Source organism: Jaculus jaculus, chromosome 12 (assembly GCF_020740685.1).
Source record: "Jaculus jaculus isolate mJacJac1 chromosome 12, mJacJac1.mat.Y.cur, whole genome shotgun sequence".
Classification (NCBI taxonomy): Eukaryota; Metazoa; Chordata; class Mammalia; order Rodentia; family Dipodidae; genus Jaculus; species Jaculus jaculus.
The window spans coordinates 37,771,010-37,796,351 of NC_059113.1; the positions used below are offsets into that span (position 1 = coordinate 37,771,010).

Sequence of the window (25,342 nt, forward strand, 5' to 3'; positions counted from 1 at the left end):
GCCTAAGGAACCGGGTTTGAGGCTCAATTCCCCAGGACCCACGTTAGCCACATGCACAAGGGGGCGCAGGCGTCTGGAGTTCATTAGCAGTGGCTGGAGGCCCTGGTGCACCCATTCTCTCTCTACTCTCTGCCTCTTTGTCAGTCTGTCGCTCTCAAATAAGTAAATAAAAATAAACAAAACAAAAAAAAATCTTTAAGAAGTTATATGTAAGTCGGGGCTGGGTTGCTAGGTCAGTCCCTAGCATCCATACAAAATTGCTGAGCATGGTGGTCTCCCCTTATAATCCCAGCTCTGGGAAGGTGGAGATGAGCGCCTGAGTACCTAGCTGGCTAGCCAGTCTAGCCTAATTCGTAAATTCTTGGCCAATGAGAGACCATGTCACAAGGAAGGTGGACAGCATTTCTATATGACTCTGGAAGTTATCTTCTGGCTTCCACTTCACTAGCGCACACATGAACATGCCTACACATATGCCTATGAAGAAAAAAATTTCTCTAAATCACCAATTCTGGACAAGCCATACAATCAAAATTACCATGAACTGTAAAGATGTGAAATCAGGAAACCAATCTTGTACTGTGCTACGCAACATAGTAGCCATCCAATAACTAACAATCTGAATTAATTAGCTTGGGGCATGCACAGAACGTGCCCTCTAAGCGCTGACATCATCCTGTCTATATATCTATCACCTTTTATGTATACTAAAATTAGCTTATGTGGAGGGATAAAAGGAGTAAAAATTCTTTCTCTGCTACCTGAATATGGCATGCTTCAAAAACATGAAATACTCAACAAATGCCTGTTGAACCTAGTTAGACGCATCCCTTTAGAATTAAAAAAAAAAAAAAAAATTTAAAAAAAGTAACCTGGAGCACACTGAATACCAAGGGCAATGCAATCAATTCTGCTAATAATTTAACCTATGTCCTTTGCTAAAAGTTGCCATGAAATTTCTCATACTGCTGGTTTAAAAACACCGTAACTACACAGAATTCTCCAGAAAACTTAAAGAAGGGACTCAAGCCTGGCATTTGCACAACACCCCCCCAGCTCACTCGCGAAGGACCATACTGAGTTAATATGCCTCCCCAATGGGGAAAGGCCATTAATTAGGAGGGCTGCCACAGATGACCAGACACTATCATTTTGACCTCTGCCATTCAATTTCCTCAATCTCTCCATTTAAACCAAATTCAGTCTTCTATTTTTATCTAATTTTCTGCGTTCAATGCTAACACAAATGTCTGGCCTGGAACAACAACATTTTAAAAAGTGGGGGGGGGGAGAAGCCTCTCCCATGCCAATGGCTACCTACCTACCTTACAGGTGGCACAAGCTTGAGCAACCTCCCCCTCCCCCTCCCCCCAGTCTCTCCCAGTGCACCGACACCTAGCAGAAGTTTGGAAACGAAGCTTCCAGCAGCACCTCGGAGCCCGGGTTGCGGTGGGGGGGGGGGGGCGGTCAGCTGGGCGGTCTGGCTCCGGCGGTGCCCGGGCAAGGCGCACGGGCAGGCGAGAGGCAAGATGGCCTGAGCCGGCCTCACTGCGGCGGCCGGAGGCGCGCGGGGGCGGCGGGGCCGGGACGCCGCCGCCGCCGCCGCCTACCTGCGCGGCCGCGGGGTGGGCTCGAGCGAGGCCCAGCGGCGCCTCCGGCCCTTCCGAGTGCCCGGAAAGCGAGGCGGGCGGGCGCCAGGTAAGCGGCGGCAGCGGCGTGCGGGGCGGCCGCGGGGGGCGGTCCCGGGCCAGGTGGGCCTCCGCGGGGGCCGGCGGGGAGCCGGGCAGGGCCGAGGGCCGGGCCGTGGGGCGGAGGCCGCGAGCCAGGCCTGCCTGCGCGGGCCGTGCAAGCCCGCATCCAGGCCGGGACGGAGGCGGCCGCGGTCGGGGAAGGCGGCGAGGGAGAAGGAGACGCGGAGCTCGGCCGGCTCCCTCAGCCGGCTCCCGGGGCTGTCCGGACACTGAGACAGGCCACGGCGCCGCCGTCCTCCGCCGCGCGAAGACGGGGTGTGTGTGTGGGGGGGGTGGGGGGTCCGGGGGTCTCGACGGGACCGCGCTGCTTACCCTGCATGCTGCTGACGGCCGGGTGACCGGGAGCCGGGGACCCTACCGGGCCCGGGGTACCGCCGCCGCCCCCGGTGCCGCCGCCGCCGCCGCCGCCGCTCGGGCTTGGAGCCGCCATTGTTGGGAGTGAGGAGCCGAGCGGCGCCGCGGCGGCTGCAATGCAGCAAGCTCGGCCTCTCGCACGACTGAGGGCGCGGGGTGCGCCGCCTTGGCCCCGCCCAGACACGCCCCCGCCACGCCCCCCGCCCGCCGCGGACACGCCCCCCGCCCCCGGCTGACGCGGAGCCTGCCGCAGACGCGCTGGGCGAGCTGCAGGGCCGCCTGGGTCTGGAGAAGCAGGGCCTGGCGGGATCTAGGCTTTGCGGCGTCAGGCCTCTGTGTGCAATTGGAGGGGGCTGGAGGGGAGAGAAAAAAATTAAAGTTGAAAGAAAAAAATCGAAGAGACGTAGCTTTTCTCCGCGTTCCCGCAGAAGTCTTATGTCCGCAAAAGTTTTAAGAACTACCTCGTCGGAATCCAGACCCAGAAGAGCCAATCTAGAAGGGATCCCCAGAGGTCCGTGCTTCCTGTCCAGTCTCTTGCAAAGGAGAGGCGCCTACTAGAGCTGGGGTCCCGGTCGATCCAGATCTGTGCCTTAGTAGCCCAGCTCACTAGTGACATTGTCTGACAGGACAGGGCTCCGTGAGGATCCAGTTTGCAAGAACAGAAAAGCAAAAGTTCCCGTCCAGAACACTGACAAACTGTTCCATCTACGTACTCTGAATAATGCTGAGATGATGAGAAGAGAGGCTGTGGCGACTCTTAACAATCTTCCTTTTCAGGAGGTCAGAGGGCAGCATTCTTTGAGGGAGATCATATTTTAACTCCAAGAGAAATATCAAAAACCGAATGAAATACTTCTTTCAAAACATTAGCACAACCTTCCAATGATCAGAAAAGATGGACAGATGCAGAAAGAAAGGGATTACTATCCCTCCCCCCCACCCCCCCCAAGAGCAACATCATAGCATTTCCTTTGGTGTGGCCATTTTTACCACACAGGGAAAGGTCCATAGTTTGCTAATAGTGTTCCAATGATCATATCCTGTCATTTCCAGACTCAACACAGGTGACCCAATACCAAACTGTTTGGTTGCTGTACCTCCTGACACTCCAACTTGCCATCTGGGTCTCCAGTTAGTCCCTATCTAACATCACTGTCTATGTATACGTCAGTCATCTCACTGTGGCATGTGCGTCATCCCACCACACTACGTGGATGTCATCTCACTGTCTAAGTGTGTATCTCCTCACTGTTCTGTGTGTGTCTTCTCACTGTCTGTTTGTCATCTCACTATACTATGTATATGTCATCTCACTGTGCTATGTGTGTGTCACCTGACTGGGTTACGTGTTTTTCATCTCACTGTGCTGTGTGTACGTCATCTCACTGTCCTATGTAGATGTCATCTCATTTCTCAGTTCCAGTTCTTTTGGGTCTGGAGTGATGCCAAAAAACAGCTTAGAGGAATTTGAGTCTTCCTACCCCCATTTTTGATGTGAATGACTGATATATTTATAGTCTTAGTAAACTGCTTATGTAAAGCCCCTTTTTCTTAGTGGCATATATTTCTTAATAAGAACGTAATATATATTCATGTAGCAGCAATTCCCTAAAGGCAATACTAGAGTTTAGCTGCTACTAGAAAATTTATATATTTTTCCAATATTCTTTTAGGTTGTGTGTAAATTTGTCAAAAGGAATTTAATCTAGTATAAACAGAAAAGCATTGGGGGCTGTAGCTCAGCAGTCAAAGACACTTGCTTGCAAAGCATTGCCAACCCAGCCTCTGATTCAACTTCCTTGTGTCTGCATAAAGCCAGATGCAAGTAGCGTATCTGGCATTCATTTGCCTCATCAAATGACCCTGGCTTATATGTGGCACATGTATACACACACACATACACATAAAATATTCTTTAGAATATTGGGCCAGTTGTGGTGACACATGCCTTTAATCCCAGAACTCAATAAGCAAAGGTAGGGGGAGCGCTGTGAGTTTGAGACCAGCCTAGAACTACAGAGTGAGTTCCAAGTTAGCCTGGGCTAGAGTGAGAACCTACCTCGAAAAAGTTAAAAAAAAAAACAAAAAAGCCAGGCATGGTGGCACACATCTCTTATCACAGCACTCAGGAGGCAGAGGTAGGAGGATTGCCATGAGTTTGAGACCACCCTGAGACTACCTAGTTAATTCCAGGTCAGCCTGGGCCAGAGTGAGACCCTACCTCAAAAAAAAAAAAAAAAAGGCTGGAGGAATGGTGTAGCAATTAAGGTGTTTGCCTGCAAAGCTAAAGGACTCAGATTCAATTCCCCAGGACCCACGTTAGCCAGCTGCACAAGGGGGCGCACACATCTGGAGTTCATTTGCAGTGGCTGGAGGCCCTGGCATACCCATTCTCTCCCTCTCTCTCTCTCTCTCTCTCTCTCTCTCTCTCTCTCTCTCTCTCTCTGTCTCTCTCCCTCTTTCTCTGTCAAATAAATAAATAAATATTTTTTTAAAAAAACTTAAAAGAAATTGGCCTCAAGTGGGTAAAATTTCCATAAATAGGAAAAACACATAAGTGGCAAGAAACTAGGGAAAATATCCAGCCTAGCAAATTCATTAAGGTAATTTGAATCAAAAGAGCAATATAAACTGTTATTTATCTAATGCTGGCCTTGTGATAAAACTGACACATATTTGCATGACTGCTGGTGTTGTCAACCAGTAGTAAGAACCAGCTATAAAAAAAAAAAAAAAATCACTAATCAAGGGCTGGAGGTATGGCTTAGCTGTTAAGGCATTTGCTTACAAAGCCAAAGGGCCCAGATTTGATTCCCCAGGACCCACATAAGCCAGATGCACAAGGGACACATGCATCTGGAGTTCATTTGCAGTGGCTAGAGGCCCTGGTGTGCCCATTTTCTCTCTGTCTCTTCTCTCTCTGCTTGCAGATAAATAAAATTTAAAAACAAATATGGGATTGACACATTTAAGTACCTATCTAGCCATGGCCTTTGTCTTCTGTTGTGGCATATCAATAGCTATAGTGAATTTCACCAAATTTGTGGGCAGCCTGTGAAAAGAAGCAGATTCCATTATATCACTGTGAGTTCAAGGCCACCCTGAGACTACATAGTTAATTCCAGGTCAGCCTGGGCCAGAGTGAGACCCTACCTCAAAAAACAAAAACAAAAAAAAAAAACAAAAAACAAACCAAAAAAAAAGGGGGGGCTGGAAAATTGGCTTAGCAGTTAAGGCATTTGCTTGCAAAGCCAAAGGACCCAGATCCCATTCCGCAGGACCCACATTACCCAGCTGCACAAGGGGGTAGATGCATCTGGAGTTTGTTTGCAGTGGCTGGAGACCCTGGCATGCCCAGGAAGGATTTTTTTTTTTTTTTTTTTTTTTTTTTTTACTCAGTTTCAGGAAGGGCAGTCCATCACTGGGAGGAAGGCATGGTGGAGCAGCTTCATCTGGGACCATGGGATTCTGCAGCTGCCACCCCTCACATTATGAAGAAGAGAGGTTGGGAAGCCAGTATAACCTTCAAGTCCTCCACCTGCCCCAGAAACTATGGCCACCAGCTAGGTGCTAGACACCGTGTCCCAAAGGTTCCATAACCAAACCCTCCCCAACAAAAAGTGTTATCCACTCAGGACACAAGTGTTCAAAGACATGGGAGTCTTTTCACATTTTAACCATAACAGTACCTTAATATGAATGTAATATAACCTGGTGGTTGTGCTGGGAACAACACCTAGGACATTGGACATGTTAGACAGATGTTGTACCCCTGAGCTATATTCAAGGCCCTGAAATATAATTTTTTAATTTTTTCCGGTAAGTAACAAAAAATAAAATAAAACTGCTTGCATGTATGTGTGTGGATATGTGTGGTGTGCGCGCGCACGTGTTTATGCCCATGTTGGGCTCCATGTGCTGCCTGCAGCGAGGTGCGGTGACTGGAGTGGATTCTCGGGTGTCCTGTTCCATCATTCTTCCACCCATGCAGTGCTGAGCCAGAGTCTCCTATGGATTCTGGATCTTGCTGGTTTTTCTTGACCTCTAGTGATTCTCAGGCTTCTGCTCCCCTACATGACTAGTGTTAGAGATGTGCCTGCCCACAAACCAAATGCTTATGTTTGTGCTATGGATCTAACTCAAGCAGTCTCTCTGGCCTTTTTAGCCCTCATGATTATACAAGAAGTGCTTTTAACCTGCTGAGCCATCTTTTCAACTCCATTAAGTAAAATTTTGTCAATCTATTTTAATCCAACAGAATAAAATTGGTCATGTTGTCTTTATCTATAGAACCTAAATGAGGTTATTTAAGTTTTTTTGCTTGTTTGTTTTTTGAGGTACAGTCTTTCTCTGGGCCAGGCTGACCTGGAATTCACTATTTAGTCTCAGGCTGGCCTCAAACTCACAGAGATCCTCCTACTTCACTCTCCCAAATGCTGGGAATAAAGATGTATATCAACACTCCAGGCTTATTTTAAAAATTTAATATGACTTATGATTCTTTATTTCTATAAATTAGCCTTTCTATTCCTGGTATAAAAAACTGGACTCATTGATAGAAAAATTTATATGGAAAAATAAGCCAAAATATTACAAAAAATCTGAAAGAAGAGAAATAAGGGGCAATCAGATCTATTAGCCATGAAAGTATTTCAAGTTGGGGGTGGAGAGATGGATTAGCGGTTAAGGTTCTTGCTGGCAAAGCCAAAATCAAACCCATGTTTGATTTTCCGATACCCACAAAAGCCAGATGCGCAAGGTGGTGCATGCAGCTAGAAGCCCTGGTGCTCCCATTCTCTCTACCCTTTTCTCTCTCTCCCCTCAAATAAATAAATGAATAAGTTAAAAAAAAAATTAAGGCTGGGCATGGTGGCTCACACCTTTAATCCTAGGACTCTGAAGGTGGTGGTAGGAGGACCACTGTGAGTTCAAAGCCACCCTGAGAATAGTGAATTCCAGATTAGCTTGGGCTAGAGCAAGACTCTACCTCAAAAAACAAACAAAAAATTATTTCAAATCCCAGCACTTAGAAGGCAGAGGTAGGAAGAACACCATGAGTTCGAGGCCACCCTGAGACTACATAGTGAATTCATGGTCAGCCTGAGCTGCAGTGAAACCTCAAAAAATTTAAAAAGAAAAAAAAAATAACTTTGTAGGTATCAAGTGTGGTGGCACATGCCTTTTATCCAAGCACATGGGAGGCTGAGGTAGGAAGATCACCATGAGTTCCAGAGCAACCTGGGTCACGGAGTGAGTTCCAGGTCAGCCTAGCTTAGAGTGATACTCTGCTTCAAAAACAATAACAAAAGACTTCCAGTGAAGATGGTGGAATAGGAACCACACCAAAGCAGTCTAGGGGAGAAAAAAAGAAAACAAACAAAACACAGCAAAATCCACTCTTTTACTGAAAAGTGAAGATAAGAAATTATCAACCATAACAGAGAAGTAGGAGAGATCCAGAGCAACTACAGATCTCAAAAGCAGGCAGAAATGGCTTCAGCAGCAGTGGCACCAGGTTTGTGTGACTGCAGCCACCAGGCTCAGCCTGAGCAGCAGGAGAAGCCAGGTGAGGGGATTTTCACTCACACCACCTCTTCACAAACTCAAGAATTGTGGAAGGGAGGATGGCAGGAACCAGCAGAGTGGCTTGTGAAGAGGGAGATCACTAGGACTAGTGACAGAACTTCAGCCACCATCCACAGCCTCCTCTCCCCCACTGCTAGCACAAGCACCAGCAAGTACCAGAGACCTGGGGAAGGGAGCTCACCTACACAGCACCTGGCACAGGCGATCAGAGCAACAAACCATCAACCCAGCTAGTCTACCTAAGCTCACAGTGCAGCAAAGAGGGACCCAAGTGGGTACGCAGCATAATTAAAGCTAAAGCCATCCCAAAAGGTAACGGATTACACCAGGTCAGTACCTGGATTACACCAGGTCAAGTACCCGCCAAATAAGCCTGGTATATAGACTTGCACGCGGAATGCTAATTGCACCTTCCTTGTCAGGGTAAATTATATGTTAAATCTGAATGGTGGTCAGATTTGACATTCTTAAATAAGCTATACTTTGGGCTTGTCATTTGTTGCTTCCTGATTTTTAATGCCTTTGTCTCCTCTTCTGTAGTTCATTGGGGAAGGGTCTCAGTCATAAGCTGACCTTGGAACCTGCTACAGACTAGAAATCTTAGCATCCTAGTTGACAGAATTAAGGGTATGGGGCAACACATATCCTTAGGGACTGTGACTTTGTTAGAGGTTTTATTTGGCATAATACCCACTCTTGCATAAGTACTCTGTGCTGTTTTTTTCATTGGCTGAATATGTTGTTTAGTTAAATTTTAGAATTTTCCTGTATTTTGTTCCACCCAGCCTACTTGAATACTCTCATAGTAAGCAAACCCAACACCTCGGGTCATTTTTATGGTTACGCTGAGAGTCTTAAGAGCCGCACCTAGCGCCTTAAACTCCTACCCTGAAGATATATAACATCAGATTGATTGATACATTTAATACGACTCCATATAATTAGAAAACCCAAACATTAAATTAATCCAAAATGCAAAATTCTCTACATCATAATACAAGAAACAAAAAAAATCAACACAATATAAATCCAAAAAAGTATTAATTCATCAGAAATGACCTCCAGTGACACTGATTTAGAGGAAATGCTTGAGAAAAATTTCAAAAGAATGATTATAATTATGCTCAATGAAATCAAAGGAATCAAAGAAGACACAGGAAACCAATTTAATGAAATAAGGAGGTCAATATAAGACATAAGTAAGGAAATAGAAATGATAAAGAAAAACCAGTCAGAAATACTAGCAATGAAGAATACAGTCAGTCAAAAAAAAAAACTCTGTAGAAAATTTCACCAGTAGAATGGATGAAGGAAATAACAGAATATCTAAACTAGAATACCAGGTGGCAGAGCTAATACAGTCCAACAAAGGGAAAGATAAGCTAATAGGAAGATGTGCAAGGTATGCCTGGGAATTTTAAGATATTCAGGACACTATGAAAAGATCAAACATGAGAAAGAATTCAGGGTATAATAGAAGGAGAAGAATTTCACTCCAAAGGCATAGTAGTTGTTTTCAACAAAATCATAGAAAAAACTTCCCCAAATTGGGAAAGAGATGCCAATGCAGATATAGGAAGCCTTTAGAACACCAGACAAAACCTGGAAAGAACCTCTCCTCACCATATTATAATTAAACTACCAAACACACAAACCAAAGAAAATATTGAAAGCAGTTAGAAAGAAAAGTCAAGTCACGTACAAAGGCAAACCCATCAGAATCATAGCAGATTACTCAATACAAACTTTAAAAACCAGAAGGGCTTAGAATGATATATTCCAAGTTTTGAAAGATAACTGTCAACCAAGGTTACTTTATCCTGCAAAGCTATCCATTCAAATACATGGAGAAATAAGGACATTCCACAACAAAAGCAGGCTAAAAGAATACTTGAAGATACAACCAGTTCTGCAGAAAGTACTTGAAAGTTTCCTCCATGTTGAAGAGAAAGAAAAGCACACATATAAGGAACCTGGAAAAAACAAATCATACTCGCATACTAGTTAATATAAGAGAGCAATGGTAGAACTGGAAGAACTACAAAAAATGACAAAAATAAATACACACCTTTCAATAATATCTCTTAATATCAATGGCCTCAATGCCACAACTAAAAGACACAGGTTTGTAGACTGGGTTAAAAAGCAGGATCCTTCAATTTGTTGCCTCCAAGAAACTCACCTTTGTAAAAAGAATGGACACTATCTTAGGATGAAAATTTGGAAACTGGTGTTTCAAGCAAATGGACCTAGAAAGCAAACAAGGGTCACTATCCTAATATCTGACAGGGTAGACTTTAGACCAACATTAGTTAGAAAAGATAAGGAATGTCACTTTATTTTGATTAAAGTAACTCTCCAACATGAGGACATTACAATCCTAAACATATATTCACCTAACATGAGGGCACCCAATTTCATCAAACAAACACTATTAGAACTAAGGTCACATATAACAACAAACACGGTTGTAGGGGGGGACTTCAACATCCCACTCTCATCAATTGACAGGTCATCCTGGCAAAAAATAAACAGAAAAGCATCTGGATTAAATGAAGTCATAGAACAAATGGATCTAACATATATACAGGACGTTTCATCTAAATGCTGCAGAATACACATTCTTTACAGCAGCACACGGAACAGTCTCTAAAATAGACCATATATTAGGATATAAGGCAAATCTTAACACCAGGAAAAATGAAATAATTCCTTACACCCTATCTGATCATAAGGGATCAAACTACAAATCAATAGCAAGAAAAACTATAGAGCATACACAAAATCATGGAAACTAAACAATACCCTACTAAATGATGAATGGGTCAATGAAGAAATCAAGAAAGAAATAAAAAAAATCATAGAATCAAATGATAATGAGAACACAACATACCAAAACTTTTGTGATGCTATGAAGGTAGTCTTAAGAGGGAAATTTATAGCTTTAAGTATCAATATTAAGAAATTAGAAGATGGGCATGGTGGCGCACACCTTTAATGCCAGCATTTGGCAGGCAGATGTAGGTGGATCACCATGAGTTCAAGGCCACTCTGAGACTACATAGTGAGTTCCAGGTCAGCCTGGACAAGAGTGAGACCCTACCTCGAGAAACAAAAATAAAAAAAAAAAGAAATTAGAAAGGTCACAAGTAAACAACTTAATGCTTCACATTAAGGCCTTGAGAAAAAAATGCAAACCAAAAATAAGTAGATGGCAAAAATAATAAATATTAGGGCAGAAATAAATAAATTAGAAACCAAAAAAGCTATCCAAAGAATCAATTAAACAAAAACTTGGTTCTTTTAAAGGATAAACAAGATTGATAAACCCTTAGCAAATCTGACCAAAAGAAAGAGAGATACAAATTAATAAATTAGAAATGAAAATGACACCATCACAACAGATGCCAGAGAAATTAAAATAAAATCATAGGGACATACTATAAGAACATATACTCCACTAAGAAAAATCTGAAAGAAATGAATGATTTCCTTGATTTATATGAGCTACCTAAATTAAATCAAGATGAGATTAACCATTTAAATAGATCTATGATAAGTATGAAGATCTAAACAGTTATAAAAAATTTCCCAACTAAAAAAAGTCCAGGCCCAGATGGATTCACTGGTGAATTTTACCAGACCTTCAGGAAGAACTAACACCAATGCTTCTCTAACATTGCCATAAAATAGAAAAGGACAAAACCCTACCAAACTCCTTCTACAAAGCCAGCATCACCCTGATACCAAAACCAGACAAAGATAGAACAAAAAAAGAAAATTACAGACCAATCTCCCTCATGAAAATAGATACAAAAATTCTCAACAAAATATTGGCAAACAGAATACAAGAATTTTTTAGAGAGATCATTCACCCTGACCAAGTAGACTTTATCCTAGAGATGCAGGGATGGTTTAATATATGCAAATCAATAAATGTAATACATTATGTAAATGGACTGAAAGACAAAAACCACATGATCATCTCATTACATGCAGTAAAACCATTTGACAAAATCCAACATCCCTCATGATGAACGTTCTAAAGAGACTGGGAATAGAAAGAAGATATCTCAACATAATAAAGGCTATTTATGACAAACCTACAGCCAATATAGTACTAAATGGGGAAAACCTGGAAGCTTTTCAACTAAAATCATGAATAAGACAAGGCTGTCCACTGTCCCCACTTTTATTTAATATAGTACTGGAAGTCTTAGCCATAGGTATAATGCAAGACACACACATAAAAGGGATACAAATTGGAAAGGAAGACATCAAGTTATTATTGTTTGCAGATGATATGATTCTATACATAAAGGACTCTAAAGACTCTACCAGCAAACTGTTACAGCTGATAAACACCTATAGACATGTAGCTGGATGCAAAATAAACACACAGAATCAATAGCCTTCCTATATGCTAACAATAAACACACAGAGGATGAAATCAGAGAATCAATCCCATTCACAATTGCATCAAAAAATAAATAAATAAAGTACCTTGTAATAAGCCTAATGAAGGAAATGAAGAATCTCTGAAAGGAATACTATAAGACACTCAAGCATGAAATTGCAGAAGACACTAGGAAATGGAAAGACATCACTTGTTCTTGGATTAGAAGAAGCAATATTGTGAAAATATCAATCTTACCCAAAACAATCTACACTTTTAATGCAACTCCCATCAAAATTCCAATAGGATTCTTCACAGAAGTAGAAAAAACAATGCTAAAATTCATTTGGAAGCACAAAAAATTCCTCAAATATCTAAAACAATTTTGAGCAATAAAGATAAAGCTGGTGGTATCACCATACCTGATTTTAACCTATACTACAGAGCCATGATAACAAAACCAGCATGGTACTAGCACAAAAACATGTAGATCAATGGAACAGAATAGAATATTCTACATCCCAGATATAAGTCCAGGTAGCTATAGCTGCCTGATCTTTGACAAAAATTCCAAACATACTCATTGGAGAAAAGACAGCCTCTTCAGCAAATGGTGCTGGGAAAACTGAATATGTGTCTGTAGAAGGATGAAAATAGAGCCTTATCTCTCTCCATGAACAAGAATCAAGTCCAAATGGATCAAAGACCTTAATATCATACCTGAAACTCTGAAAGTGCTACAGGAAAAAGTAGGGGAAACCCTTCAACATATTAGTCTTAGGAAAGATTTTCTGAATATAATCCCAGTTGCTCAGGAGATAAAACTACAGATCAACTGCTGGGGTCTCATAAAATTACAAAGCTTTTGTACAGTAAAGGATACTATGAATAGAGCAAAGATAGAACCTACAGAATGGGAGAAAATCTTTGCCAGCTATATATCTGATAGAGGATTAATATCTAGGATATACAACCCACTCAAGAAACTAAATAATAAGAAATTAAACAACCCAATTAAAAAATGGGCTATGGAACTAGAGAATTCTCAAAAGAATAAATACAGATTAATGCAGAAATACAGAAAGGCAGATCAGTACTACATTGAGATTTCGTCTCACTCTTGTCAGATTGGCTACTATCATGAAAACAAATGACCATAAATACTGGCAAGGATGCAGAAAAAGAGAAACCCTTCTACACTGTTGGTGGGAATGCAGTCTGGTCCAGCCATTGTGGAAATCAGTGTGGAGGTTCCTAAAACAGCTAAAGATTGATCTGCCATATGACCCAGCTATAGCACTCCTAGGCATATATCCTAAGGACTCTTCTCATTTCCTTAGAAGTACATGCTCAACCATGTTTATTGCTGATCTATTAACAATAGCTAGGAAATGGAGCCAGCCTAGATGTCCCTCAACTGGTGACTAGATAATGAAGATGTGGCACATTTACACAATGGAGTTCTACTCAGTGGTAAAGAAAAATGTAATTATTAAATTCTCGGGAAAATGGATGGATCTGGAAAGGATTATACTTAGTGAGGTAACCCAGGCCCAGAAGTCAAATGTTACATGTTCTTTCTCATATGTGGCTCCTAGCTACAAATGATTGCACTTCTATGTGAGCAGGAATAAAACTCAGTAGCAGAGGCCAGTAAGCTAGAAAGGGGATATAAAGGAACTAGAAAAGAAGGGAGGGAGAGGGGACTTAATAGGATGGCATAATATATATATATGCATATGCATATATATATATGTATGTATGTATGTATGTATGTATGTATGTATGTATGTATGTATATACATGCAGACTAATTGGGGTAATAAGGCCTAAGTGAGGTCAGGAGAAGAGATTGAGTAAAGGAAAGGTGGAGGGAGGACTAATCAAAATCTAAGAGGATATAAATGAGTCATATGGAAACCTTCTTTTTTAGACAATGGAACATCCAGAAGACATAGATTGTTACTGGAAAATTTTCAGTACCAGGGATGTGATTCCTTCCAGGGAGTTGTTGCCCAAGGAGTTCCCTGATGCCCACAAAACATTACAAGCCATTGCCAAGGCTCTTAGTTTCCTACCAGGAACAGATGGTAAGACCCTATTGCATAAGACTCCTCATACTTGAGCTGCAAGGTCACTGAGAAATCCTGCTGGAGCTGAGCTGAAAACCTCCTCCATGTAGAGCAGCTGACAGAAAGCAGGAAAAAGCTATGCTGCTTGCAGTTCAATTGGAGAGAGAGAAATCACCAGTGGAGATACTCAACAGAGGACACTGCAAGCCTTAAATGTGGCTAGCCAGGCCAATGAGCCAATGGGTGCAATAGTGGCACATCTGTTATGGGGGAAACCAACTGCCCTCTAATTGGACTGATGGCCTGCTCCATAGGAAGGAATACATCACTTATACTGAAAACCTACAACAGGGATAGTCATGACTCCCTAGGGGTGTAACGTCTGCTGGTGTCTGGATAAATGTATATACTATGCTCACCAAACTGCCCAGGAAGCACTTCTCTTAATGTTCATACCCATATATTAATGCTACTCTCACTTTTTGTTAGAGAAGCTTCTCTTCAGATGGCAGTGACCTTGGTGTGACTCAGAAGGCCCAATGGAGCTGAGAAGAAGTGAGTGAGGAGTGCTCAGCACTGAAATGTCTCTGTCACATCTTCCAAGGATCAGGGTCCATTGCAGAAGAGGTGGCAGAAAGAATGTGAGAGCCAAAAGAAGGGTAGGACTCCTTACAACGCACTTCCCTCAGACACAAAATGGCCTGGATATCCATGACCTCACAGCGCCTGACACTACTACCTACAAAAGACCATAATAATAGGAGGAAAAGATGCTGACATCAAAATAAAAGACAGCCTGGTTGAGAGGGTGAGGGGATATGATGGAGCATGGAGTTTCAAAGGAGAAAGTGGGCGGAGGGAGGGAATTACCATGGGATATTGTCTGACATTATGGAAGTTGTCAATAAAATACAATAACAACAATACATTTGTAGAACTAGCACATGCATGAACAATGTATAGAACTGATTAGGAGATCAGAAATGGATTCTACTGCTTGCAATAATGTAGTAAGGTTAGAATCTCAAGTCAAAGACAGACTTCTGCAAAAGCTAAACTTAAGTTCATATGTATAACTTTAAATTAGGATAAGCTCATAATGCATTGAAAACTTTAGCACAAAAGAAAAACTGAGGGCCAGAAAAATGGCTTGGCACTTAAGGCACTTGCTGTGAAACCTAAGCACCTAGGTTCCATTCCTCAGGATCCATGTAAGCCAGATGCACAAAGTGCCACAAGCTTCTGGAATTCATTTACAGTGGCTGGAGGCCCTGGCACACCCATTCTCTCTTTCTCTCTCAAAAAAATAACAAGTAAAATAAAAATTGAAAAAAAAAAACTAAGAAACCATTAAAATACAAGATGATCCTATCATCTTTCAGGATGATACAATATCAGTAGAGAAAAAAAAATAATTTCTTTCAGTGAAAACCACAACAAGTAAGTCAAAAGACAACTACTTGGGGAAAATTGTGTTTCAGTTAGTGACACAAGTAAAGGGTTGATTGCACTAACAAAAATTTCCTACAGGACTGGAGCTGTAGCTCAGTGGTAAGGCACATGCCTAGCATTTGAAGGCTCTGGTGTCAAATGCCCATGTACGCAACAACAACAACAAAAAATCCTACATAGAAAAAGAATAGAAATATCCAAAAACACCAAGATGCAGCATGCACAAATGCCTGGGTTTAGTCTCTGACAAAAGAGAGAATGATGGGGAGAAGGAAGAAGAGGAGAACAGAGAAAAGAGGAGAGGAGAGGGAAAGCTCACTCAAACCACACTCAAATTTCAAATGAAAACCACGCTAACATATAATTTGAGGTTTCAGTTACCTAATAAGTACAGCTTGTTAATACGATATGTTGATGAGCATGTGGGCAACTTATATCCTTATACATACCTGTTAGGAACGTCTATTGGTATTGGGAAAGCATAATGGGGAAGGTGATTTTCAGGCAAGTGTCTTAACCGCGGAGACATCTTCCCAGCCCATGATTTTCTTTTCTTGTTTTTATTCCTGCCTCTCTTGTGCTAGTCACAGGACCCAGGGTCTTAGCATATGCTAGGCAAACACTCTACCATTGAACTCTGTGGAGTGATATGGAATGATTGTCCATACATGTTAGTGAAAGATCCAAATAAAGAACTTAGTGGCTAGCATGCCACCATTTGTACATAAACAGGGAGATGGGGCTGGAGAGATGGCTTCACAGTTACAGTGCTTGCCTGCAAAGTCAAAGGATCCAGGATCCATTCCCTAAGACTCATGTGAGCCAGATGCACAAGATGGCATATGCATCTGGAGTTCATTTGTAGCAAATGGAGGCCCTGGTATCCACTCTCTCTCTGTCTTCCTCTTTCTCTTTCTCTCTCTCTCAAATAAATAAATACAATAAAAATAAAAAGAACAGGGAGATGTATATGTAATAGACACAAACTTGTTTAACTCATGTTTGGAAGGATACCAGAATACTAAAAATATTTTTGTTTGGAGAAAGAGTAAACAGGTGACGGTCAATAGGATTGAGAGGAAAAGTTCACATCATATACTTGTGATTGTTCATGAAGTGTGAATATATGGATGTTATGGTTAATGAAATTTAGTGAATTAATATGTAGCTAAATCAGGAATAATTTTCTTCCATTCTTTTCTTACTCCCATGAGTATTCTTATACAACAGTTGTAAAATATGTGTTCCCAAATACATCTAATCTTTTATTTATAAATAAAATTTATAAAAGCTTGGTTTTATAAAATTTTTTTCTTATATTTTACTAACCATCATTTTCCTTTTTTTATTTCTCTTTTGCCCTTGAAGTCACCCAAAAGTTATTGTATTTTTATTCTGAGCTCAGATTCAACTTGAATACCAAGAAATTAGAACAGATAAAAATATATAAGAATATATTCAGTAAATGCTATTTATTTATGTCTATATTTATTTATTTTTGAGACAAGTCTTGCTATGAAGACCAGGCTGGCCAGGAAATTGTTATCCTCCTACCCCAGCATCCAAACTGCTAGCAATACAGACACCATACACAGTTTTCTAAATGGATTTAAATTTTTATTAATTTATTTATTAGAGACAGAGAGGGAGAGAGAGTGAGAATGGTTACACCAGGGCCTCTAGCCACTGCAAACAAACTCCAGATGCATGTGCTACCATGTGCATCTGGCTTACATGGGACCTGGAGAATTGAACTTTGGTCCTTAGGCTTCACAGGCATATGCCTTAACCATTAAGCAATCTCTCCAGCCCTGGATTTTTTTTAAATATCATATATATTAGGCATGTTTCAGGTGTTTCCCCTACTGTCTCATAAGTCTATGTGTTGGAATAGCAAAAATATAGTTCCCTTTTAATTAAATATTTGTATTTACTTATTTTGTGTGTGAGAGACAGAAAGAGAGATTATGGGCACGCCAGGGCCTGCTGCCATTGTAAACAAACTCCAGATGCATGTGCCATTTTGTGCAACTGGCTTCTTAGATGGACACTAGGATATTGAACCCAGGCTGGCAGGCTTTGTAAGCAAGCACCTTTAACTTCTGCGCCCTCCCTTCAGCCCTGCAACAATATGTTTCTAAATAACTGGGTTTACTTTTCAAGAAGACTAGATAAGGGATTTTCTTTTCCTTTCAACCAGGCAGGATCAAGAAGGTGTGAATTTTAAAACCCAGAATTTTTAAATGAAATAATGGAGGGCTGAGAGTATAGTTCATACCTACCAGGTGTTAGGTCCTGGGCTTGATACCTAGCACCATAAAAACAAATATAGCTGGAGAGGTGGCTCAGCAGTTAAGTGTGCTTTCTGTACAAGCATGAGGGACTGACTGCCTAGTTCAAATCTCCAGAACCCACCTTAAACAGTTGGGCATGGCCATATGTGACTGTAACTCCAGTTTTTTAGGCAGCCTGGGCATCATTGGAGCTCATGAAAATACCCAGGCTCCAGGGTCAATAAAAGACTCTGACTCAAACAAGGATGGGTGGAGAGAGTGATGGAGTGGGACCCATCAGCAGGCTAGCACAGAGCTACTGCAAGGACACATGCATGTGTATATATGCATGCACCATGTACACACACACACACACACACACACACACGCTGCCCTGAGCTCAAGGCTTTCCTCTTAGACCCTTGAATGGACCAGATGGATTTGGGGAATCACCCTTCAAGGACATACAGGCTTACATAGGAAGCTGTCTACAGTAGTCCCTATCTTTTGGATACATCTGTTTTCACATATGTAGAGAAAATCTGAAATAATTCAGCAGGTGTGTGTGTGTGTGCATGTGTCTGTCTGTCTGTCTTGTTTGTCTATCTGTCTCTTGGGTGTGGACCTTAGAACCTTCCTCATGTCAGGCAAGTTCTCTGCCATGGGGCTGTACTCTGGCCCCAAAGATTGTAATTACAACTTTTCCCCCTCCATTGCCTGCAGTGAACAGTGGCTGATATCTATATAGTTCTGTAGGTCAGTGGTTGGGGTGTGGTTTAGTGGTAAAGTGCTTGCTTAGCATGTTCTAAGGCCATTGATTCCATTCCCATAGTGTAATGAATATATAAGTGAGGAAATACACAAGTATAATAAATTAGAACTTGCCATGGTACTGACATTTTCAAATATCTGTGAATATAGTGGTAATAATGTCATTGTACACTTAAGCCAAATTCTTGTCTGTTGACCTTGGCCAATTCTTTTATATTTCTGTCTTGGACGATTTCTGGTTAATGGGAATCTTGAGAAACTACTGATGTCTAGCATCAGGTGGAGGCAGCAGACTGACCGCGAGCAGCCAGTGATCTGTGGGATAAAGGATTTGGAGAGGACAATGCCCCATCCAGGGTGCTGCAATCAGCAAAAAGCCCTCACACCCACAGCCACTACTACAACCAGAATCCAGAGGTAGGTGTCCTTAACCTCTCAACTCTTTTGCCCTATGGGAAATGTTAATGAGTATGATGGCTAATATATTGGCTGTCAACTTGACAGGATTTAGAGTAAATATGGAAACAGATATCTTGGTTTATCTGTTAGGAATTTTCTAGATTAGATTAACTGAATTGAGAAGAACCCCCCCCCAAAACTGTGCCATTCCATGAGCTGGGGGTCCTGGACAGTATAAAAAGGAGAAAGCTAGGTAAGCACCATCATTCATTGTTCTCTCTACTTCCACCCGACAGATGTGACATGATTCTGGCTTCCTGCTCCTGCCATACTTTCCTCGTCATGACAAACTTTCCCTTGAAACTATAAACTGCAAATAAACCATTTCTGTCCCTAAGGTGCTTCTGGTAGGGTATTCTGAGAAAAGATACAATGAGCAATACTGCACACATATCTTCAGACTGATCACAATGAAAATGTCTTCTAACGCAAGATAAGAATTTTTAAAGTTGGGCTTGCCAATAAGATACATGCAGCCAGTTTCCAGCTATAGGTTTGGAAGGTCCATGTCTGCATGAGAGAAGAGGCTAGATCTTGGATAAGATTCTGTGAGCATTAATAAATCCATTCCTTGCTTGATTCTTGGTAACCAGCTTTGTACAAGATAGTGGTTATAGTTTGTGCCTTGATTATACATTGTTTATTCTGTGTATCTCATGGGCAACCTAAATATAGCGGTCCTCTTTAAAACTTTCTAGGGCTGGAGGGATGGCTTAGCGGTTAAGGCATTTGCCTGCAAAGCCAAAGGACCCAGGTTGAATTCCCCAGGACCCACAATAGCCAGATGCACAAGGGGGTGCATGTGTCTGGAGTTTGTCTGCAGTGGCTAGAGGCCAAAGCATGCCTATTCTCTCTCTCTCTCTATCCCTCTTTCTCTGTCAAATAAATATACAAAATAAAACTTTCTAAAATAGACCCCTGCTGCTGATTAACTTTATTTTCTTTCTGTTATCTTAATATCATCTAATAGATATAATATATCCTGAAAAATAATAACAATTTTTTAAAAGAACTCTGATGTCTGGTTAATCCCAATCCTTTTCTCTCTGTATGTTTCTCAGTGTTCAGACTTGTGCTAATTAGCTATGATAAATGATTCAAGTCTTGCTGTCTCTCCGGGGAAAGAAAAGACTTGCTTCTGTCATTGACCCACAGACCTTAGGGAGCCACCACATGCTCCTGGAGGCTTCTGTTAGAAAGAAGCAAGTTCAGTCTGGAAAACCAAATGCAGACAGATCCTTAACAGGCAGACATCCAGCCCTCTCCATCATGGGCAGCAGAGACAGATGGTGCCTCCCACCGCTAAGGGCTGAGAGCAGTACCAGGAGTCTTGGTGTTCAAGGTGAGGTAGATGTCACAGCAAAGGCAAAGTCTGGCTGTCCAAAGTTGGCAGAGCCATCAGCTCAGCACAGAATCAGGTATCTGAAAGTAAAGGAGGCTCCTGCGTGACCTCATCCACCACTACGCCTACCTGTACATTTCTACGTTCAAATATTTTTAATTAGTTAAAATATTTTCGGGGCTGAAGAAATGGCTTAACGGTTAAGTGCTTGCATGTGAAGCCTAAGAACCCTGGTTCAAGGCTCGATTCCCCAGGACCTACGTTAGCCAGATGCACAGGGGGGCGCACGCGTCTGGAGTTCGTTTGGAGTGGCTGGAGGCCCTGCTGCACCTATTCTCTCTCTGTGTGTCGGCCTCTTTCTCTCTCTGTCTGTCACTCTCAAATAAATAAATAAAAATGATAAACAAAAAAATTTTAAAATATTTTGAGGATACTCTGTCATATGTGAGAGCTTCAAATGTTTAGCTATCTATGAGTTGGAGTAAAAGTTGGTAGTAGAAGCTTGAAAGGGGCTATGAGGGAGGGAGGGAGAAGAGGGGAAGGTTTAAGCATAGGGTATAGTAGATAAGTAAGTAGAGGGGCAGAATACTGGGGGTAAAAAGGTGTAAGTGGGGTCAGGAAAAGGGATAGAAGAGAGAAGGGGTAGGTAACCAAAATTTCAGACGTCTTCACTAGCTAATAATATATATGTCAAAAGAGAGAGAGAGAGACAGACATACAGACAGTTTGGGCAGAAGTAACCTGTGAAGGTGGATAATGTCATGCTCCAAAGCCACAGAGTGTTATTAGAAAAATTTCAGTGGCAGGGGTGGGATACTTTCCAGCAATTGTCGGCTAGGAGGCCTCTGATGCCCCCAAAACATTACAGGCTATTGAATACTCCACATGCCTGGGCTGCAGATCCCTGAGAAATCAAGCTGGAGTGGAGCTAAAAGTCTCTTTCCTGTTGAGTACCTGTCATGAAGCTGGCAATTGCTATCCAGCATATAGCCTTTCAGGGGAGAGAAATCATCAATGTTCATAACCAGCAGAGGACCCTGCAAGCTTTATGGCTGACCAGCCTGGCCAATGTACCTACTGGTGCCATGATGGCATGTTTGTTATAGGGAATACCAACTGTTCTCTGATTAGATTTGAGGCCTGCTCCATAGGAGGGAATTCATGCTTGGTACTGAAAACCTAATCAAAAAGCCTATGGCTAAGAAGGTCATAAGCCCAAGGGGAAAACTACTACTTTTGTCTGTTTAAATGAATGTATTATACTCACCAAACTGCTCTAAATACTTATGTTTATGCACACATAGTAATGCTAGTCACTTTTGGTTAGAGAAGCTTCTCTTTTCGGAAGGTGGTGACCACTGTGTTGTCTCAAAACTCACCAAAGTGCTGAGAAGTGTCAGTGGAGTGTTCATCACTAAGTGAGACACTCTTTATTACACCCTCCAAGGCTCAGGGACCATTGTGGAAGAGGTGGCAGAAAGTATGTATGTGCCAAAGACAGAGGAAGAGTGCTTTGCAATGCTGTCTCCCATACACAAAGTGGCCATGACATTCATGGCCTCACAGTGGCTGTTGCTACCTACACAAGACCTACAAAACAGGAAGAAAAAAGTGATGAAATAAAAATAGAAGAGAGACTAGTTGGAAAGAAGGGATTCAGTGTGTATGGCAGATTGAGGTGGAGGAAAAGGGTGGGTCATGGGAGGAGACTAGGATCCATGATATATTGTCTACATGTATGAAAATTGTCAAGAAAAGTTTAACTATAAAATAAAATTGAAAAACTATATTAAGGCTATGTGAACATTTCCTTATGGATGGTGGAGGGGCTCATAGACCCCACTCCACCAAGAGGGGTTATTGGCAGTTCATGGTTGCTGGGGGAAGAAGATTATGTTCTTCAGTGGTATAGTCAATACTAAGTTACCCATACCCTAATTAAAAAATCCCCCACCCATGCTTGTGTAAGCAACTGTAATTTAAGTCAGTGGGTCACAAAGAAAAAGAAAGAAAAAGTAAGAAGGAGACTAGTTGGGGAAAAGGGGCTTAACAAGGGTGAGAGGGAGATAAGAGAGAGGGTAAGAGCAGGGATGTGATCAAAATATATCCTAAGTATAGGGAATTTTCAAAATTAAATAATAATAAAATGAAAATATGTAGAGGTTAAATAACCATTAATTGTGTATGTATTTATTTATTCAAAAGTAATACACAAGTACTATTTTGCCTCCTGCACTTATATGTACTAGAGCTTTGCAAAATGGATTAGATAAGAATGAAAAATAACATTTCATGGGCTAGGGATGTAGCTCAGTTGATATAAGTATTTTCCAGCACCACATAAACCAGGCATGGTATTGCACATGTGTAATCCCAGCACTGGGGTGGCAAAGGCAAGAAGATCAGAAATTGAAGGCAATTCTAGGCTACATAGGGAGTTCAAAGCCAGTAAATTCCTCCCTAAAAATGTAATGGATATGCCTCATTATTTGAGCAAATCTTGCTTTAACATTCTGCCTAAAAGAGGAACGGTGTGCTATTAAGTCCCTCAGTGTCTGTGTTCTTTAACAATGTTTGGGGGGAACAGACTGGGGAACTTCCTCATTTTTTTTTTTTTTAATTTCCAACTGTTTTCCAGTCTCTCCAGCAGCAACCTCCAGGACCATCTCTTCCTCATCTGCACCTTCCAGGACCAGCCAAAACCTTCTAGAAACTCCTTATTACCAATCAGCCATGACCTCCCAGATTGTTCAGAATTATTCCACTGAAATGGAGGCTGCCATCACCGCCTGGTCTATTTGCACCTGTGGGCCTTCTACACTTCCCTCTCTCTGGGCTACTATTTCAACCCCAGTGAAGTGATTGCAGGTCATGAACCATTTCTTCCGAGAGCTGGTAGAGCAGAAGCAGGAGGGAAAGCATCTACTCAAAATCCAAAACCAGCCTGGCAGCCGGCACTCTTCCAGGATGTGCAGAAGCCTTCTCAAGTGAGTGGGGAAAAACCCCAAGAGGCCGTGGAGGCCACCTTGCCCTGGAGAAGAACCTGAACCAGGCTCTTTTGGATCTTCATGCACTGGGTCCTACCAGCACAGACGCCCATCTCTGTGACTTCCTGGAGAACCACTTCTGGGATGAGGACCTGAAGCTCATCAAGAAGATGGGTGATCACCTGACCAATCTTCACTGACTGGCGAGCCCTCAGCCCAATCTTGTGGAGCATCCCTTGGAGTGGCTCACCTTGAAGCACTACTAGATACTGCACAGCCTTCCAGGGACTCGTGCTCTGCCTTAACCATCTTCAGGACCTCCTCGGCCTCTCTAGCCACTGAGCAGCTCTGTAACTTCCTAGAGCCCTTCCCAAGCCTTGGACCAAATAAATAAAAGTCTTGTGCAGCAAAAAAAAAAAAAATAAATTTATACCATGGATTATTGTCTGTAATTATGGAAGTTGTCAACTAAAAAAATAAATCTATAAAAGTAAAAAGAGGGTTGGAGAACTGGCTTAGTGGTTAGAGCATTTGCCTGAGAAGTCTCAAGACCCCAGTTCAATTCCCCAAGATCCACATATGCCAGATACATAAGGGGGCACATGCATCTGGAGTTCATTTGCTGTGGCTAGAGGCCCTGGGGTGCCCGTTCTCTCTTTCTATATGTCTCTTCCTCTCTCTCAAGTAAATAAATAAAATATTTAAAAGTATTAAAAAAGAAAACAAAAAGTAAAAAGAGGGCTGGGGAGAAAGATAGATAAACCATTGAAGGATCTTGCTTGCAAAGCCTGATAGACTGGATTCAACTTCCCAAGTACAACCAGATACACAAAGTGGTGCAGGTGTCTGGGAGTTCATTTGCAGTTTCTGGAGATCCTGACTCACTTATTCATTCTCAAATAAATAAATAAAAAACATTTAATTATTTTTAAAAGTAAAATAACAAACCTTACAAAACCCCAAAGGGATAAAGTACAACACTGACAGCACATATGAAATAGTAATATTTATTTTCAAAGTCATCTAATTAAGCACAGCTTTTAAAAAATATTTATTTACAATCAGAGAGAGGAAAGAGAGAGAATAGGCATGCCAGGTCCTCCAGCCACTGCAAATAAAGTCCAGGTGCATGCACCACTTTGTGTGTTTGGTTTTATGTGGCTACTGGGGAACTGAACCCAGGTTGTTAGATTTTGCAGGCAAGTGCCTTAACAATTGAGGCATCGCTCCAGCTCAGTACAAATTTCTGATCAAACGTGACTACTCATTTCCATAATCCTTAATGTGAATCAGTAGCACTTGCAAACTGATTGGAAGTTACTTTGCATTTTAATAATTTCAACCAAAATGCTTAAAATAAAAAGCACTGACACTTTTTTATTTGGACTATTTTATGTATTGATTCTTATTCATTAGGGCCTGAATATAGGTGGCTTATATTTTCATTATATTTAATATTTAATAAGGTACTTGGTAGAATGTTGTAGGAACTTAAACGTTTCTGGATAAATTCTGGATATACACAAATATACACACTTATAATCTTTATGCACACATATTTCCTGTGCATATAACCCCTATAAAATATGTATATATATAATCTACATATATATCACACATGTACATTATAGATGTGTATTTATATATAGTGTATTAGCCACACTGGTGTAAGTATTTACACACACATACATATATTTGCAAATAGCTTATATTTATACAAACATGCTATGTTCAGTATACAAATGAAACATATATATATATATATTTATATATATGTATAAAGGTAGCTTTCTTTATTAACTATAGTAGGCAGGAATGTAAACTTCTTTTAGACCTCTTAATATTTGAAATTATTTTATTGACCTTCTGTTCAAATCTGATTGGATTTTGGCATTGATC

The 25,342-nt window shown here is 41.5% G+C and overlaps 1 protein-coding gene and 1 pseudogene across 2 annotated transcripts in view; one reads left to right on the plus strand and one right to left on the minus strand.

Moving 5' to 3' along the window:
• Nucleotides 1-2,181, minus strand: part of Map2k4 (mitogen-activated protein kinase kinase 4) — a 125,060-nt gene extending 122,879 nt beyond the window's left edge. For both annotated transcript variants that reach the window (XM_045131347.1, XM_045131346.1), the window contains exon 1: nucleotides 2,064-2,181. In XM_045131347.1, coding sequence (XP_044987282.1) covers nucleotides 2,064-2,181 — 118 coding nt within the window. The remainder of the gene's footprint in view (nucleotides 1-2,063) is intronic.
• Nucleotides 1,635-23,739, plus strand: LOC101613461 (annotated as a pseudogene).
• Nucleotides 23,740-25,342: the final 1,603 nt, after the last annotated feature.